Source organism: Apaloderma vittatum, unplaced genomic scaffold (assembly GCF_000703405.1).
Source record: "Apaloderma vittatum isolate BGI_N311 unplaced genomic scaffold, ASM70340v1 scaffold1316, whole genome shotgun sequence".
NCBI classification, from domain to species: Eukaryota; Metazoa; Chordata; class Aves; order Trogoniformes; family Trogonidae; genus Apaloderma; species Apaloderma vittatum.
Genome location: NW_009721031.1, coordinates 94652 through 110612, shown reverse-complemented (window position 1 = coordinate 110612; position 15961 = coordinate 94652). Strand labels below are relative to the sequence as shown.

At 45.0% G+C, this 15961-nt stretch overlaps 1 protein-coding gene across 1 annotated transcript in view; it reads right to left on the bottom strand.

The window, feature by feature from the left end:
- Positions 1-15961, bottom strand: part of MAGI1 (membrane associated guanylate kinase, WW and PDZ domain containing 1) — a gene marked incomplete at its 3' end in the record, with an annotated part of 88430 nt that overhangs the window by 45487 nt on the left and 26982 nt on the right. The window contains 5 exon segments of the mRNA XM_009871194.1: positions 6846-7466; positions 8521-8703; positions 12026-12118; positions 13144-13232; positions 15515-15572. Of these exon segments, the coding sequence (XP_009869496.1) occupies positions 6846-7466; positions 8521-8703; positions 12026-12118; positions 13144-13232; positions 15515-15572 (1044 nt within the window).

Genomic DNA, 15961 nt, shown 5'->3' with positions numbered 1-15961 from the left:
CGTTTGTAGGCATCCAAAACCTTGGTGAAGCCCTGCTGCCTCCTGGAGTCTAATGGGAGCCTTGCCATGGACTTCAGCAGCACCAAAATTTCCCCCTTCACGTTTCTGGTGAGGCGAGTTATCCCAAACCTTGCAAATTGAGATCATCAAAAGCAAACTGCTAATGTCACTAAGATTAACACCTGTAAAGCACTTTGAAGGAGAAAAACGCGGTGTAATCCCAAAATATTACATTATTTATAAGACGACCTGATTTTAAATGTTAAGTTCGGCTTATTTTTATCACAAAGAGAAAACAAGCTCCCGCTAGCTTGCTTTACAAAACCAATTACCAGTGATCAGTGCATGGTGCTGCATAACAATACACAGCGTTGCCCCAAAAAGGCGTATCTAACACTCCGGAGCTGTTTACAGGAAAATTAACTTGCACAGTGGATTGAAATCCATGCACAAAAGCAATTCTAATAAGGGGTATGAACTTCAAACTTATTAAAAATTTCAGAATGTGTAACACTTCCTTTATTTCATCTTCTCCTCACTTCAACTGATTTTTGTACCTGCTCCTTGATATACTAGTCCCTAATCAGAATAAGGCTGTAAGGGAATAGTAAATGTGACATCAAGCTTGCTTTAAACTCGCTTTCAAGTCTTATCGGCTTTTTTTTTGGCCTTGTTAGAATATAATTCCACTTAACAGAGAGAAGACAATAACAAAGAGTGACCTGGTGGTTTGGAAAAAAAACAGATGTAGTTGCTGCCAACTAAAGGCTCCCCTAGACCTGCTCCTTCCCTGGACATAAACCCTAAGTTTTAGCAATATACATTTACTGGGATTGTCTGTTTTCAGAAAATGGAAAAGTACCATTGTAAAATATTTTTAAAACATTTCAGTTTACTTCTAATGCAGTTTGTAAACCGACTTCCGAACTCTACTAATCTGATTCCTTTCCTCCCAGGCAAATTTCTTTAAAAGAAACAGTAACAAAAACAAGTAAGACGAAACAATTGAAGACAGATTTTTAAAATGCCAAATGATATGAGCAAATTAATCAGGAAATCTATAACTCTGGAATTAAAAAGTAATAACCCTGGAATACAAACTAATGAACTTGAAAAATAAATCTTGATATTACATATGGACATATATTTCTTTAAGCACACTCTGATTCTGATTTTTTAAATGTAATTTACTAACTACTGAGAGGTGCCTATGAGCTATCAAAAATATCACCCCACCTGTTATTTCTGGATGGTATTGACTGTACTATAATACCACATATTTTTCAGTGTACACCTCAAAAAACCCTGTACTACTGCTGGGAGATCGAACGCAGGTTTGATGGGAGATACCTGAGCAGAAGGTACTGGGAGCTTTGGTAGCCGGTGGTGGTCGACGGAAGGTAAGAGGTGACTTGAAAGGGGATTTTAAAGAAAAGATAGAGGTGAGTTGAGCACACCAGATGGCAGAGAGGAATTAGATTTGCTCCTGCTCTGGGTGAGGGAAGAAGTTGCCACAACGTGGTGGACTGGGGAGCAGAGTAAGAAAACCAAGCGCGACGGTGGCACGTGCGGTGATTGGCACTGGCAGCTCTTTGCTCAGTGAGACAGGGCTCGTGGGGGTTCCTAGGGATCCAAACACGGGACAAAGACCTCAGTATAACGCTCTGCTGCCTCTGTCTTAGGAACTGAAAACACTCCTGGAAATGGCAAACTTTTCTTCCCTTGCCAGAAGCTTTGGCACAGGCAAACAGGCTCTGTGGTAACGGTCAGATGATTCCCAGGTTGTGATTTTTGTCCTAAATGCAGTTTGGACTCCATTTTTCTCTAATTCAGCAGCTGCTAAGACAGTTTGAAATTTTCTGGCAGCTAGATGCTTAAGTGGCATGACTTTCCACTCGCTCTTCACTGCAAGCCTAAAGGGCAAACAGAAGTGAGTGGCTTGTTCAAAAGAGTTCAAGTCTGCACTGAATAGCTGATTGCAGCTCTAATTACCATGGGTTTACATCATTAGGGATAGCAACTGAAAAGGAGCTCTAATTCCAACGCTGTGAGATTTATTAATTTTTTTCCTTTGGCTCTTACCATTAAATGATCCATTTCTAACACTTCTGGTAAGGACAGGAAAGGCAAATTTCATTTCATGAAGGGAGAGGATCTCGATAAACAAGTACAAAGGCAGTATTTTTGCTCATAAAATTCAGCGAGGTAGGTGTTTGTAGCGGGGCAGAAAGGCTGGAGTGGTGAGGAGGCATCCTCTGAAAACTGATTGCACTCAGCTCCGATATTCAGTGCTCAATGCCACTGCTCATTTATGCTCGAACATTGTATTTTGACACTCTAGATCTCAAAGAGCAATCTGATTTAAATTATACTGCTTGCAGTTGTAAGGAGTTACCATATATTGTTTGTAAAGTTTTCCCACTGTGTCTAAAGGATCTTCTAACTCTCTCTCCCCTGGATGGGGCAAGTCTGAAGCTTCAGCAAACTATGCAAAGAACACACATATCTTTATATTACTATGTGATGTTTCAATGGAATGGACACAAGATAAATAGAGAAAAAAGATGTTGCATTGGTTCTTCTTCCCATAAAATACATTTACTTTTGAAACTCAAGATACGTTTCAGAAGACAGACTGCCACCCCCAGTGTAATGTGAATTTCTAGGGAAAGCTATTAGAAACTCCACTGATTTGCACATGACACGTCAGTGACATTTCACCTCCACGCTTTCACTTTGATCTGGAGCAAAGTGGGAACACATCTTCAAGGGGATTACGTAGATCAGGCTCAAGGTTTATGCTATTTTCGACCTGCCAGTGAATAAAAATGTTAGTGAGCACTAAATCCAAAAGTTTGGAAGGGAAACCGTTAATTCAAACTTGTATGAAAACTGCTCAGCTTAATTCTTGTAACTGAATACAAACTAATCATAATATTTTTGGATGACCTGAAGACTGACCTGAAAAAAAAGGGGGGAGGGGGACACACAAAGGAAGAAAATAACCCTCTTTAACCTGAGGTAATTCACAAAATATATCAGCAAGACACACAAATGTTCTCACCAAAACCTATATTAGATCTTAGTGACTCCAAAAACCACAGCACACTAGTTTTGCAGAATAACTTGTTCTAAAACAGCTCCCCACCTGCCTTAGCACAGGCACAACCCACAGGATAAAAGTCCCTTGGGAAGCAGGGAAATTATTCTGACAAAATGTTGGTCTTATTATGAATAGATTCTGTGCAGAATGGAGAGGCATTTGAGAATTGCTTATTTCAGTCGATTGCTGCGTGTAGACAAGACTTCAGTGACAAATGGATTTCAAGTGGCAAATATTATTACCTTCTTTCTTCGCTTTTTTTTTTTGGAGAAAAGTCCTTTATGTACTTGGTAGGTACAAGGTTAACAGAACTTTTTCAGCTATAAATATTCAAAATAAAGGTGCGCCTTTTGTGGTCTTATTAGCAATAATTCTTTAAAAAAACCCTGAAATGCGTAATCACGTTGGGCAGTGCAGGGACGAAAACATACACTCAATTCTGCAGTTTGTAACCAGTAGCACTGGTTTATTTTCAGTTATACAGCTCTTGAAGGGTCCCGCTGGGTTATCAAGCATCTCCTCTGCTGTTGCAGGCACCATGTCACACTCCCTTCAACATGCTGAGTTCCCCTTCTGACAGCCAAACCTTTATGCCTCCTCCAGTTTGACTTACAGGCTCTACTGGGTTGGCACTTTATCCTTATTCCCAGTTTAAATTACTCATGCCTTACAGGCTCTACTGGGTTGGCACTTTATCCCTATTCCCAGTTTAAATTACTCACGGCCAAACAGCACTCAGTTGTTCTTCAGCCAACTCTTTGATTTAAGTATTTCCTCTCTCTCCTACCTAATAGTTAGAGACAGTAATTTTGTGCCTTCATTTTGCTGGGCAAAAGCAGCTTTTCCGATCTGCCCTCACGTCCAGCCCCACTAAGGAGCTCTGCGTCCTGCCTCTGCTCGGAGCTCATCCTTTGGGAAGGTCTCAGGTGTTGAAGTTCAAACCATGAGACACACTCAGTGAGTTTTATCCAGCACTATGCAGACGTGAAATAGGAAAACAACAGCAACAATACAATTAAACCCTAGAGGGGAGGAGGAAGGGAAAACCAAAAAATCAAATCAGAACATAGATAAGGCAAATTTTCTGACATTTTCCCTCTCTCAATGTATTTATCCCCCTGCCTCAACCTTGCATGAGGGCTGCAAGTGATGACACGTGAGCAGCCAAGCACACAGAGGGGGCGTTTCAGCTCCATCCTTCCTGAAATCACCCTTCTGTTCCTCACTCAAAGGCAACAGCAGGACTCGCCCGCTCCCATAAGCCAGCGCTTCAGCTGAACACACTTCACAGGGAAGATTTTATAGGCTGCTCTCAGCGGCTGCGGGTTTGCATTTTAACAATTAAACCTCGTTGTTGGGAGTGCACCAGTAGCTTGGAGCAGGCGGAGCTTTTCCCGTATATTACACATCTCTTTCCGATATTTTTCTGCCTGATTAGTAATCGCTTCTGACAAATCCTTTCGCCAGCTCTGAACACCAGCCTTAGTGTTGCAGGGATGCTTCATGCGAAGCCTGGCTGAATGCAAATGCTAGGCTAATGCAAGGATGCCTGACTGCATCTAAGCATTTTCTTCACTGGACACCAGAGGGAGGAGGAGGAAAGGACAACTGACAGTGAAGCTAAAGAACTCCTCCAAGAACCCCGAAGGAGCTTATCGGACACTGGAGCCAAATACATTTCTGTAACCAGACCAAAATAAATAGCGGCACCTTGTCTGGGGACAGTACTTCTGATAAAAGATTTGGCAGGGGTAACACGAGGTAAAGTTACGGGAGAAAGGACTCAAGTGCAGCAGCACTGAGCACCGGGTGCCTCTTACCCAGCTTTATCTCCCAAGCTTTAAACAAACTCAATTTGTCGTGATTCTGGGGCTACTATTGCTGTCCATATTCTGCTTGGCTTCTGTGTCATAACCCCAGTGCCTTCCAGTCCAGCTTTCTTCTGGATGTGAAGAAAAAACATATTTCAGTGATTAACTGTGGATCCAAGCCACCACAGTTTGAGTCCAGCACCACAGGAGCATGAAATTTGGAAACTGCGAGTGCTCCATGCTCAGATGGAAACGTCAGGACCTTGAAAGAGGGAGGGAGGCAGTTCAAGGAGATTGATATGGTATCTATCTAGGAAGGTGGCAGCAAATGCTCAACACGTGGTTAGTATCACAATTAAATAAAAAAAAAAAAAAAAAGAGATTCAGCAATATTACCAGGGAACCAATAACTATCCTACTAAAACTATGCTTTTACTTCCTCATCAAATCTTTTCATTACACCATCAAGGCATAAGCAGGATTATTAAATGTCAGCCACAATTCAAATAATTAATGTATGGTGTTAATAGATATATTTGTGCTCTACAGGAGGATTAATAATAGCTGCTATTTTTCTTCCAACCATATTTTCTCCATTGTACATCTATTAATCATGAGAACACAGTGCATTTTCAAACCTCCTTACTATGAGGAGTGTTTAAGGAACTCACACTTTGAAAATTGGAGAATTCTTAACATATTCTGTTCTCTACTTTTTAATTTACTGTCAAAATACAAAAAACCAGTAAGCACTTAGAAAGGAAGTATTACAGGAAATGCAGTGCCTTCTCCAGAGCTGCTATTAATTGAAATAGCTCCTTGAAATAGGTCTTTAGAATCAAAAAATCCAGAAAGCAGGCTGTCCTCTGGACTGGTTTTGGTTGCTAACTTACTACAATCAAAATGCTTTAGAAAAGGCATCAAAAAAGTACCTTCTTACCAAACCCTTCTCCCAGGAGGCTGCAAGCCATGCTCAGCACCTGCTTGTCAGCTTAACTCTGCCTCTGCAGCCTCGTCCCTGCGAGGCGCTAAGCACCAGTGTGCTTGTGGTCCATAAAATCCACTGCACGGGACAGGGAGCGCAGCGGGGCCAGGGCTTTGCCCCCCTCAGATCCCCGCTGCCAAGGTCAGAGCAGAGAGAGATAGAGCTGACCCCTCCGCTCCTGCCATCGCACTCAACAGCTGACATGGACTTGCCCTGTGAGCTTGATAATAACTCTTCCAGTAATTTTCATCCACAGGCTAGACGTGTGCTACGTGAGGTGGGGTGTGCTACCTCTGATTATTTTACACTTACTACGTGTGGGGTAAGAGTTCCTCTGAATGGCCTGACCCCAGACAGGTCACCTGCCACCCACACTCCCACGCGGGCTGCAGACATACTGCCCGTGGCATGCTTTGTACCTGCTGGTGGCCTCTCAGCGACGCAACCAAAACCAAGTTCAGCTTCCAATTGTGCAGCAAACAAACATGTCCAGAAGGAGCTTTCAATTGCTTATAACTTGAAGAGGTTTAAATTCCCTCCTTTGATCCCAACTGTACTCCAGGTGTAACCCTTCCACAGTTAAGCCACTGGATATCCGACTCTGAACAGTGCAAGATTACGGAATGCATTATCAATCTCCCAAAACAGCTCAAAAAACATCCACATTCTATTTAAAATAATTTTTACAAGCATGAGATCAGGGTTTGTGATGTAAGTAAAGGTGTAATCATACCATCCGTCTGTGCATTACCCGTAGATGTGTGCAGTGCACAGGAACTACACACACACTGTCCCCAGCACAGCACCAAACAATAGATTTTAACCATCTGTGTGACCTGACAACTGCCAACTTTGGGCAGTTCCCACACCTTCTCTTTCATGACATGCGTTTTGTAAAAAAAAAAATGTCAAGAAGAAATATTTTAAAGCAGTTTTGAAGACCTACCTCCTCGCTGCACCAGCAACGTGACTTCGCTTCCCTTAGGACATTCAATCAGCATATCCACCACCTGGTTGTGAGTGAGGCTCTGCACATTCTTCTTGTTGACTTCGACGATAAGGTCGCCCTCCTTCAGGCCACGGCACCGCGGGCTGTCCACGATTTGTTTCACTCTTTGGCCGCCCCCACCGGGACTGTCTGCTATAGTAAACCCGAAGCCCATAGGCCCTTTCACTATATGCACAGTTATAAGTTCAGGTTGTGTTGCTATCGAAGACGCCAAAGAGACCGTGTCGTTGGGGTAACCATGGGGTCCGTTGGAGGAGACCTCGGCCGGGCTGCTGGGTCTCGCTTCCTTTGTGCCGTTTACTTTCCCTGTTTTACTACTGTGGCTCGCCGGGGAGTCGTAATTTTCCTGCCCGTTCACAATGATGGGCTCTTTGTCCAAAATCGCCACAGATGTAACCAGGCTCGTGTTGGGATCGTCGGGATCGAATGGCAGGGGGTAGCCTCGGCACAGTTCGAGGTCCACGCTGGCACCAATGGGGATGGACTGGAAGATTTTCACAACTTGAGCATGAGTGTGCCCCAGCACGCAGGTATCATTCACACTGACTATGACGTCCCCTGCAGAGGACACAGACAGATAGACCAAACACACACATTTTGTGTATCCTGGGAAGGGGAGAACTGGAGCCTGTGTGCTGATCTGCTGTATCCACAGGCACCACTCACGAGTCAATAGTAGCATTTAAGTGCCTTTGCAAGGAAAAGGAGCAAGAACTGGGCGAGCAAGAACTCTCTGTACGCAACAGATTCACTGCATAAAGCCTTTATGTACATAAATATTTTTGAAAGTGAAAATGGAATTGGCTCATGAAGAAAAAATTAACGAACTCAATTGACAGTATATGGCCCATTTAACAGTCATTTCGAAGCCCAGCTCTCACTGTTACACACTGTGCTACGCTGACATCTGACAGGGAGCTGTAACAGGAGGCGCTGGAATACCAACTGCTCAAATAGGGTGCCACGTGTCACATCGCAGACATACTTCGGCCTGAAATCTAAGTATCAGTTAAGTTATGATTCACTTCTTCACACTGGGGTTGCTACACAGGGACGCCGAACGCTCTACCTACAAGTGACGAGTTGTGTCCTCAGGTGAAACCGAGCAGGATTTCACCATGCTGGGCTTGCTCTCGGGCAAAACAAATTGTTCCTCAGCTCCTCCATAGGGGAAGATGCAAACTAGCCCACTCCTCTGCCCACTCCCTTGGGAGCAGCCTGGGAGAGGGGGTGAGCAGCATGACAGATACACAAACCCTACAAACACACAGCAGCTATTGCCACAGTGGAGAGAGCAGTGACCTGCAGCCTGATGGGCACCCCCACAACTGCCGGCTCCTCTCCACAGGTCAGCATGTGAAAAACAGGGGCTAGCAGAGCCCCCAGCTGGATATTTTGACACCTGAAATGAAATTTTAGCACACAAAGTGCTTTGCTGTAGGATTTTGAATGTATCCCTCAAGGTATCTCATTTCCGTGCTCGCTGATGGGAAAGCCAAATGACTTTCCCCAAAAAGGGGATGAGAACTACAGTCCTTTATGAATTGCACACAAAAACAGCTGTAAAAACATAAACCAAAGTGGTGGTGATTGCGATATAAAGCATCGGTACCTGTTTCCATTTTGCCATCCAGCGCTGCAGGGCCGTCAAGCACCAAACTTTTGATCTGGAGAAATTCATCCGGCTCGTCCCCTCCGACAACGGTGAAGCCAAACCCCCTGCTGCTTTTCCTCAACTTGGTGTGGATGAACTTCCCTTTCAGCTCAGAAGGGTTTCGTGTAAAAAAAGGTTTTCCTGTGTAGGAAGTTTGGAAAAATCTATAAACAGGCAGGCAAGAGCATTTGATATGGTTTTCCTTTGCCCCTCCCGGCTCTAACAAGCACAGCAGTGTGCTGGGATGGGACTGCACTCGCATACTCTCACCTCATCACATTCCACCCATCTCCTTGGATCCAATCAAGCAGTAAAAGGAGTGAGCAAAAATCCCAGTACCTGGTGCTTTGTTAGCTGTGGTTGTGCACACCAAAGTCCCAAGGCTGCAAAGGGGAAAATATGCTGCTTTAAAGAATGGGCTCTATTAAGGCTGGCAATGCTGGCTTAGATATATATCTCTTCTCAGTCCTGAGGTGGTTATATCCATCCCAGCAAAGATGGGGCAGGGGCAGCACAAATGCCTCCGAGAGCACCCTGGAGCGAGAGCTTCTGCAGAAAGGAGTATCGTTTTGTTTTTCACCACTTGACCTTCTCTCAACCCACCAAGCAAAAAGCAACTTCTGAGGGCCTGCAAGACGCTCTGTAACCTTTTAGCATAACCTCCGCCACCCCACCATTGTTACCACCCTGTGACCTCCTCTGGTAAAAAAAGGAGAGGATGCTGATGTTGTTCTTCAGACACTGTTTGAAATCTTTTCTCTTTCCTTTCTGCTCCTTGCCTGTTGTGGATGAAACATTGCCGTCGTGAAGTACGGATCAAAAAGCAGCCCGGGACTGGAGACACTGTGCTGGAGGGCTGCTAATGCTCTCTGGGAGCACGGTTAAGAGGGAACGAGGTGCTCCAAAGACAAGAGCACATCCTTGCAAAGCATGTTGCACAGGCTCAGAAAAGGAATCCTGGTTGCTGTACTTCACAGCGCCAACACTAAGCACCTTTGCACTTTTAATTGTTCTTAATGCTTAGAAGGGAAAAGACTGTGCCACAAAGCCCTCTGGTGACAGCTCCAGGACCAGCAGCGTGTATCACAGCCAGGAGAGCTGGCACACTTTCAGAACCTCAGCAGTATTGCTGTGGGCTTCTGTTCAGAAAGTAGACCTTGAGGGAGAGTGCGGGGATTTGAGACGCCTAAGCCTTTGACTCTGGGAATGAAAACAAAAAAGTATATTTGAAGATTATTCATGAGGGGGCAGCGTGAGGACTTGCAGTCTTCTGCCTTTGAAGGGCAGCACAGGGACACGGTAATCTTTCACATTGTGGGCAGATGCTTTGCTCAGACCTCAAGCTGCAAAAAAAACCCCAACCCTGACTATCAAAGAGAAAGCCAACATCTCAGGTAACAAACACGGCTGAGAGGCAGCGTGCAGCAGGGTTTGGTTCTGTGCTGACTTGTGGTTCAAAAGACAAGCAGAACTGCCAGCAGCTGCCTGCAAATGCAGGTGAACTTGTAACTGTAGTTACAGGATGGCAGCACCACAGGCTATGTCCCACCTACAGCACTTGTGTGGGGATCACATGTTAAATAGTCTATCTACAAAACCCCAGATGGGAGAGCTGTGCCAGGGGCACAAGGAGGGGTCCTTGTGCCGCCGTCCCTGCCAGCAGTGCCATCAGAGGGAGAAATGAAAAGCCCTGGGCATAGGACAGGGGGATGGGAAAGTTGGAAGTAGCTGCTGCAAATGGGGAGCGAGAGAAGAGGGAGTAGCACTGAGAAAGGAAGAAGAAGGCATGAAAGAAAGGAGGAGTCATTAGCGGGTACTAGGACATGTCACTCAGAGCAGTGCTGAGACAGGATAAGGCTCTTCTGTGATTTTACTGCATAATTTCAGTGGCTGGCGTTGGGAGAAGGTAGAAAGCTCAGTGAGCCTTCCAATGTCACCCCTCTGCATGATGGGTCCTTTGCACCACTGTGCACGGATGCTGGGGCAGCCCTTGCTTCAGCCCCACAGTGTAAAAGGTAGAGGTGGCATTCGCAGATGTCTCCCTAAAGAAGACCAGCATTTTCGGCCACTCTGACGATGTGCTTAATCCCACATGCCTGGCGGTCAGGGAACCATCCCCAGACCTCCTGCATTTGTCCTTGCTGCAAGTCTGGATTACTGTAATATACTGCAATACCCCTCAAGGAACACGCTGAGGGCTTTGGATACTGCTAAATTTCGCACATCTGTTTTGCAAGGGCTGATCTGCTGCCACCTGCAGCAGACAGCACTCCCTGGCTTGTCATGGAAGGAAAGGCTGCCTGGGACAGCAGCAGCAGTGCCAGGCTCGCCTTCGGAGACCACGGCTGACCTACAGAGCGCGGGAGTTATTTCCCAGCTCCCGGGGCCAGCCTCCCCGCAGCTGCTCCCAGGTCTGGCCAGACGACATGCTCCCTTTTCTCACCTCCTCTGGTCTTTGGTTCCTGCAGACCAGGGAAATGCCATTCGCTTGCTATGTAATTTAAACATAGTCAAAGACAAAGCTTACTTGCAACCGCTTGTAACCAGAGAGCACTTGTACTGCAACAGGTACAAGTGGAACACTCCGCCCTTGCTGGCAACCCGATCTGGCAATGTTTCAGCTCATGCTGCAAATTCAGAAGCAATTCACGTCCTGTCTGGTTAGTTATCTAAGACAAGTTGCAAGCCAGACTCATCCACGGCAACACCAGAACTTGAATGCTCGGATGTCACAAACGCAACCAGGACACCCAAGCTCTCCAAAAACAAGGTTTTGCCAAACAGTGCCAACAACCTGTGCACATCATAGCTCCCAAACATGCTGTCCCGTTTCCAGGCCTCTTAAACTACTTTAACTTGAAACTCTGCCTGCCCACGAATGCAGACATGGGGTGACATTGGCTACAGCTCTCAACTTAAAGCAGGACCATTTTAATGCACGTGTGTGTCTTAACCACAGTGCAACACGGTGAGATTTTGTGCTGCTTTTTGGGAGGGTATGTCGACCTACGAGAACAGAAAGAAATTTCTGCACTAGATCTTATAATAAGACACATTCTAAACTCAGTAGAGTTTATTCTAGAAGGTCTAAAAGCCTAATTCTTGCCTATCCATGCATGTCTGTAGAAAAAGCTCTCCTACTTGCACACCTATGCAGTTGCTGCTAAATCCCACCAATATTGTAACTCATGTTTTAACCATGCCTTTTTTTAAAGACTTGTAATGCTACACAGAGAACAGTCACAATTCTTTGATTCAGGCAATCTCATTTGCCTCTTGCATTTGGCAACAAAAGTGGTCTCAAAGTAACTAGGCTCAAAATCTACGGCAATTCAGACCAGCAGGCATGTGTGACACTAGTCACAGAGATACTCCCTTTGCTGGTGGCTGAGGGAATCTCATTCTCAGAAAAAAAAAACAAACCTTGTTGCATTTTTTACAATTGGTTTAACAAGGTTGTTACCTTGCACCGGTGCTTCCCGAGCTGCCTCTTGGTTGTTTGAAACATGGTTTGGAGCAGCGGGTTGTGGGAGAGATGGACACTCCTCTGTCCATTCTAGAGAGGGCAGAGAGGGAAACGTTACTTGTTTCACAACAGCACTATGAGCTCCTGCACGTACGCACACTTGGGAGTGTGGGGTTCAATCAGAGGAGATGTGAGAAACATGGCAAGAGAGGAACCAGAGTCATGGAGAGAGGGAATAATATGAATAGGACATGCAAAAACCAGTTCTGGAGGACTCTCTATGTTCAGGTCACCTGGTCTCTCTCTGCTGGGACACCCTACCTCACACTCGGGACTTGATTTGCATCTAAGTGGTCTTGACATTTATAGGAAATCTATTCCCAAAGGCACTCATGGCATCTAAGTAGATGAGGGGCTGCAGGAAGAATGCTGACGCTTAAACTGTTTTCCCCTTGGATAATAACTGTTGCCAAATAACTTGGCGTGAAAGCTACGAAGGTACCAAAACAAAGTCAAATGCCACAGGCTCCTGACTGCAGCTGAGCTGCACTGAAAATAAAAAAGAAAGAAGAAGGGAGAAAAAAAAAATAGGAAAAGAAAAAGTGTTTTAAAATAATAAAATTACTTCAGACACTAGAGCTTGACAACATCCAAAGGTCTTGGGTTAAGAGGTCTCTCATGCAGAGGGGTTTATCTAGTGTGGATGTAAATAGCTGCTCCCCATCCCCTTTGACAGCTTAAGTGTCCCAATGCAGACTGGAACAACCCCAGCTACACCAAGTAACCTGATGGAGGAGATTGCAGGGGAAAAGGTGTGTTTTAATTGCTTCTGGGAAGCCTTGAAACTTTCTGGAAATAAAAGACAACAAAAGAAAACCCCCTCCTCTTTAACAGGGCTGAAAGCTACTATGTTTAAGTGGTTATATAGTTTAGATTTCCTCCTTTGCTGCACCTTATGTGAAGGGAATATGCAAACTTTCCTATGCACATAATTTTGTATTTAAACACCAGGGCCACAGAAGGAAGGACAAACACAGGGGCACAGTGCTGCCAAGGCAAGGGAGGGCACGTTCTCTCATGAACACCCCACCCAACACGCCCTCGGTGGTGCCAACCTTCTGGTGGCTGTTGCTGTTGCTCAAGCTGTTTCTTCCTCTTTGCTTCAAGAACTGGGTTTTCATACTGTGTTTTTCGGTTGATGTGGCTGGAGATGAAAGAGAGCAATAAATTAGTAAAACCCTTTACGTGACAAGCAGGAACGACGGCCAGGTATGAAACTCCTCTGAGGGAAGGTGTAAAATACCAAATATGTGTATGCGAAGCAAGGCTTGCCTAGTTGTGCCAAAAAACATTTTTAGGAAAACAGATGGATTCCAGTATTGATACGATGTCTTGAGTAGGAACGGCTAATTCCTTCAGACACATTAAAGTAGCGGTCTGTCTGTGAAAAATGAGAGTAAAGGTGTTCTGTCTGACTGCATTTTAGAAGGCAGGCTTATATCATCCCTGCTTTAGTCAGATTCCCACAGGTGTGGTCATTCCCTGGATCACTGAAGTTAAAACAAAACAAACCCCAATGACTGGTAGCATCTGTCAGCTATTTGATCAATGCACAATATTAACAGGGTGTCTCAAAATTGTCAGTGGGGATGCAGGCTATGAGCTGCAAAACTGGGCTCCAAATGGACCGAAATATCTCCAGAATTAACCACTGGCAAATACTGCCAGTGGAAAGCAGCCTTTGGTGAAACTTTAGCTGACCTCCTCGGAGGGCCATTAGGCAGCTTTTGACCCGTTGAAATGTTTAAAGCCAATACTCCTTACTAACCTCGCAAAAAGGTAAAAAACAATGAAAAAAGCCCAGCTCCAAACAGGGCAGAGAAGCAACGCGCTCTGCAGGGGATTAACCAATTTTAGGCAACACCAGCGACAGATGCCAGCGAGGTGCGGGCAGGTCTGGGAACTCTTCTGCAGCTGATGGCTCTAGCTGAGACTCACTGCTCATCAATTGTTTCAATGCATTTTTTCAATAGTGAGTTTGCTACAGCAGAGGAGCAGTTAGATCTCAGACAATTATATTAGCTTAAAGCTCATTTCTGTATCCAAAGCAATGATTACTCTAAAAAGCTTGCTATTTTATTGCCTCTTGCCCCATGTGTCTTTATAAAAGAAAAACCCCAATGAATAAACAAGCACTTTTTCAAGTAATCACAATAGGAGCACTCTAGATAGGTATGTTCAGAGTTTTTTCTGCTAAAGATCAATATTCAATCACTGAAAAAACACCTAACTAATCAAATAAAAACAAGTTAATGAGTTCTGCAAAAGATTTCCTTTGTCAGGATATCTTTAGAAAGTTAAGAAGAAATAGCTACTTTAAAAATGATACAAAGTTTTTCATGATACAGTGGTTTTTCAGTAAAAAACTATTATACAACAATAGAGTGCCCGAACTGGAAGGCACAGAGACAAATGCTTAAATTATAACCATCTTGCTAGTTTATAGATAGTAAGTAAAATAAACTCGTATCTCATTACTGTCACTTTTCTATTTAATTTCATCACTAGGGATTGCCAAAAAAACTAACGGGCATGTATATATAAAGTGACAAGAAAAAATGCTGTCAAGACCTCTTGGCATGGCATTTAATAGCTGAAAAATATTCTTGATGTCTTCGGTAAATAAATGTCAAGCCTTAATTACTCAGCTTGCTAACCTTGTTTCCCTAGGCACAGACGGTAGGGTCAGAAATAAGCCAAGGCAGACAGAAACTGTACTCCATGTCTATTCTGAGGGCTATCATAAGCCATCTTACCAGACAGGAGTATACACATAATTAAAAATTCACTTTATGGGGTCAGTGATGAAACAAAACTCAGATCTCTGGTTTCCCAAGGGAGCGATCGGACATCTAGTCTAAGAAGAGGTTGTTCCAATTCTGGAGAGAATCCCATTAAACCTGTAATTCTATTCCCAACAACACAGCCCGAGGCAAGAACCTCTGCTGTGGCTGTTTGGTCACACAGGCTGGTCCATGCCTACTTTGGAGTGTCTTTTGACTGGTAACTAAGTTGGTTGTCTGCTCTGCACACTCTTATTTTGATGACAGCGCTACATAAAGAGGATCAAGCTCAGTTAATTGCCCACTTGTTCATGTTCTCTGGATAAAAGTATTTTGGGAGGGGCTGGGGTTCCCGCACACCCCAACCCTGGGGTGCTCCTGTCTTTCTGGAGCTCACCCTCCTCCCAGGGTGCCCGTGTCTTCCCTCACCCACCACCACCACCCCCCCAGGGTGCTGCTGCCAGAGGACGAGGAATGGCAAGGTAGGGCTGCCCTCTCCAGCCCCTAGAGCACCCTCCAGCCTGTAAGGGGCCAGGTCTCCTCCTCCTTGGTACGAGATGCCACCAACAAAGCACACAGACCACAGGGGAGAAAAGCCTTCCTCCACCCGACAGCCACACCGCAACCGGAGAGCAGCACTTACTCTACATAGTAGACACCATATACGGGATCCTCAATTTTCTCCCAACCAGCAGGCAACTCTGGAAACAGAAAAAGCATTACTGAAGCCTCCGATGCAGTTTTGTCCAGTTTTGTGGGTTTTTTGTTTTGTTTTTTTTTTTCTGCTCCTGCTCAGCCTGCAAAACTCACCAGTAGCTCAGACTTCAAACACTTTTCAGAATGATCACAGCCTCCTTTTAAAGGCTGGCACAGCACGGCACCAACACTACAGCCTGTCCTACCAGTGCTGGCTTAGCAAATCAGTGGGAAGATGCCCATGCCAGTCAATTTTAGATTTGCTTTTTGCATTCAATGAACAAATGATCAATACATTTCCTTTCTGGGAGTGCCTCAAATACCCTCCTGGATTCACCAGCATGGGCAGAGTGGCCGTGGATGGAGTATCGCCATGGAAGCCGCTGCAGGCAAC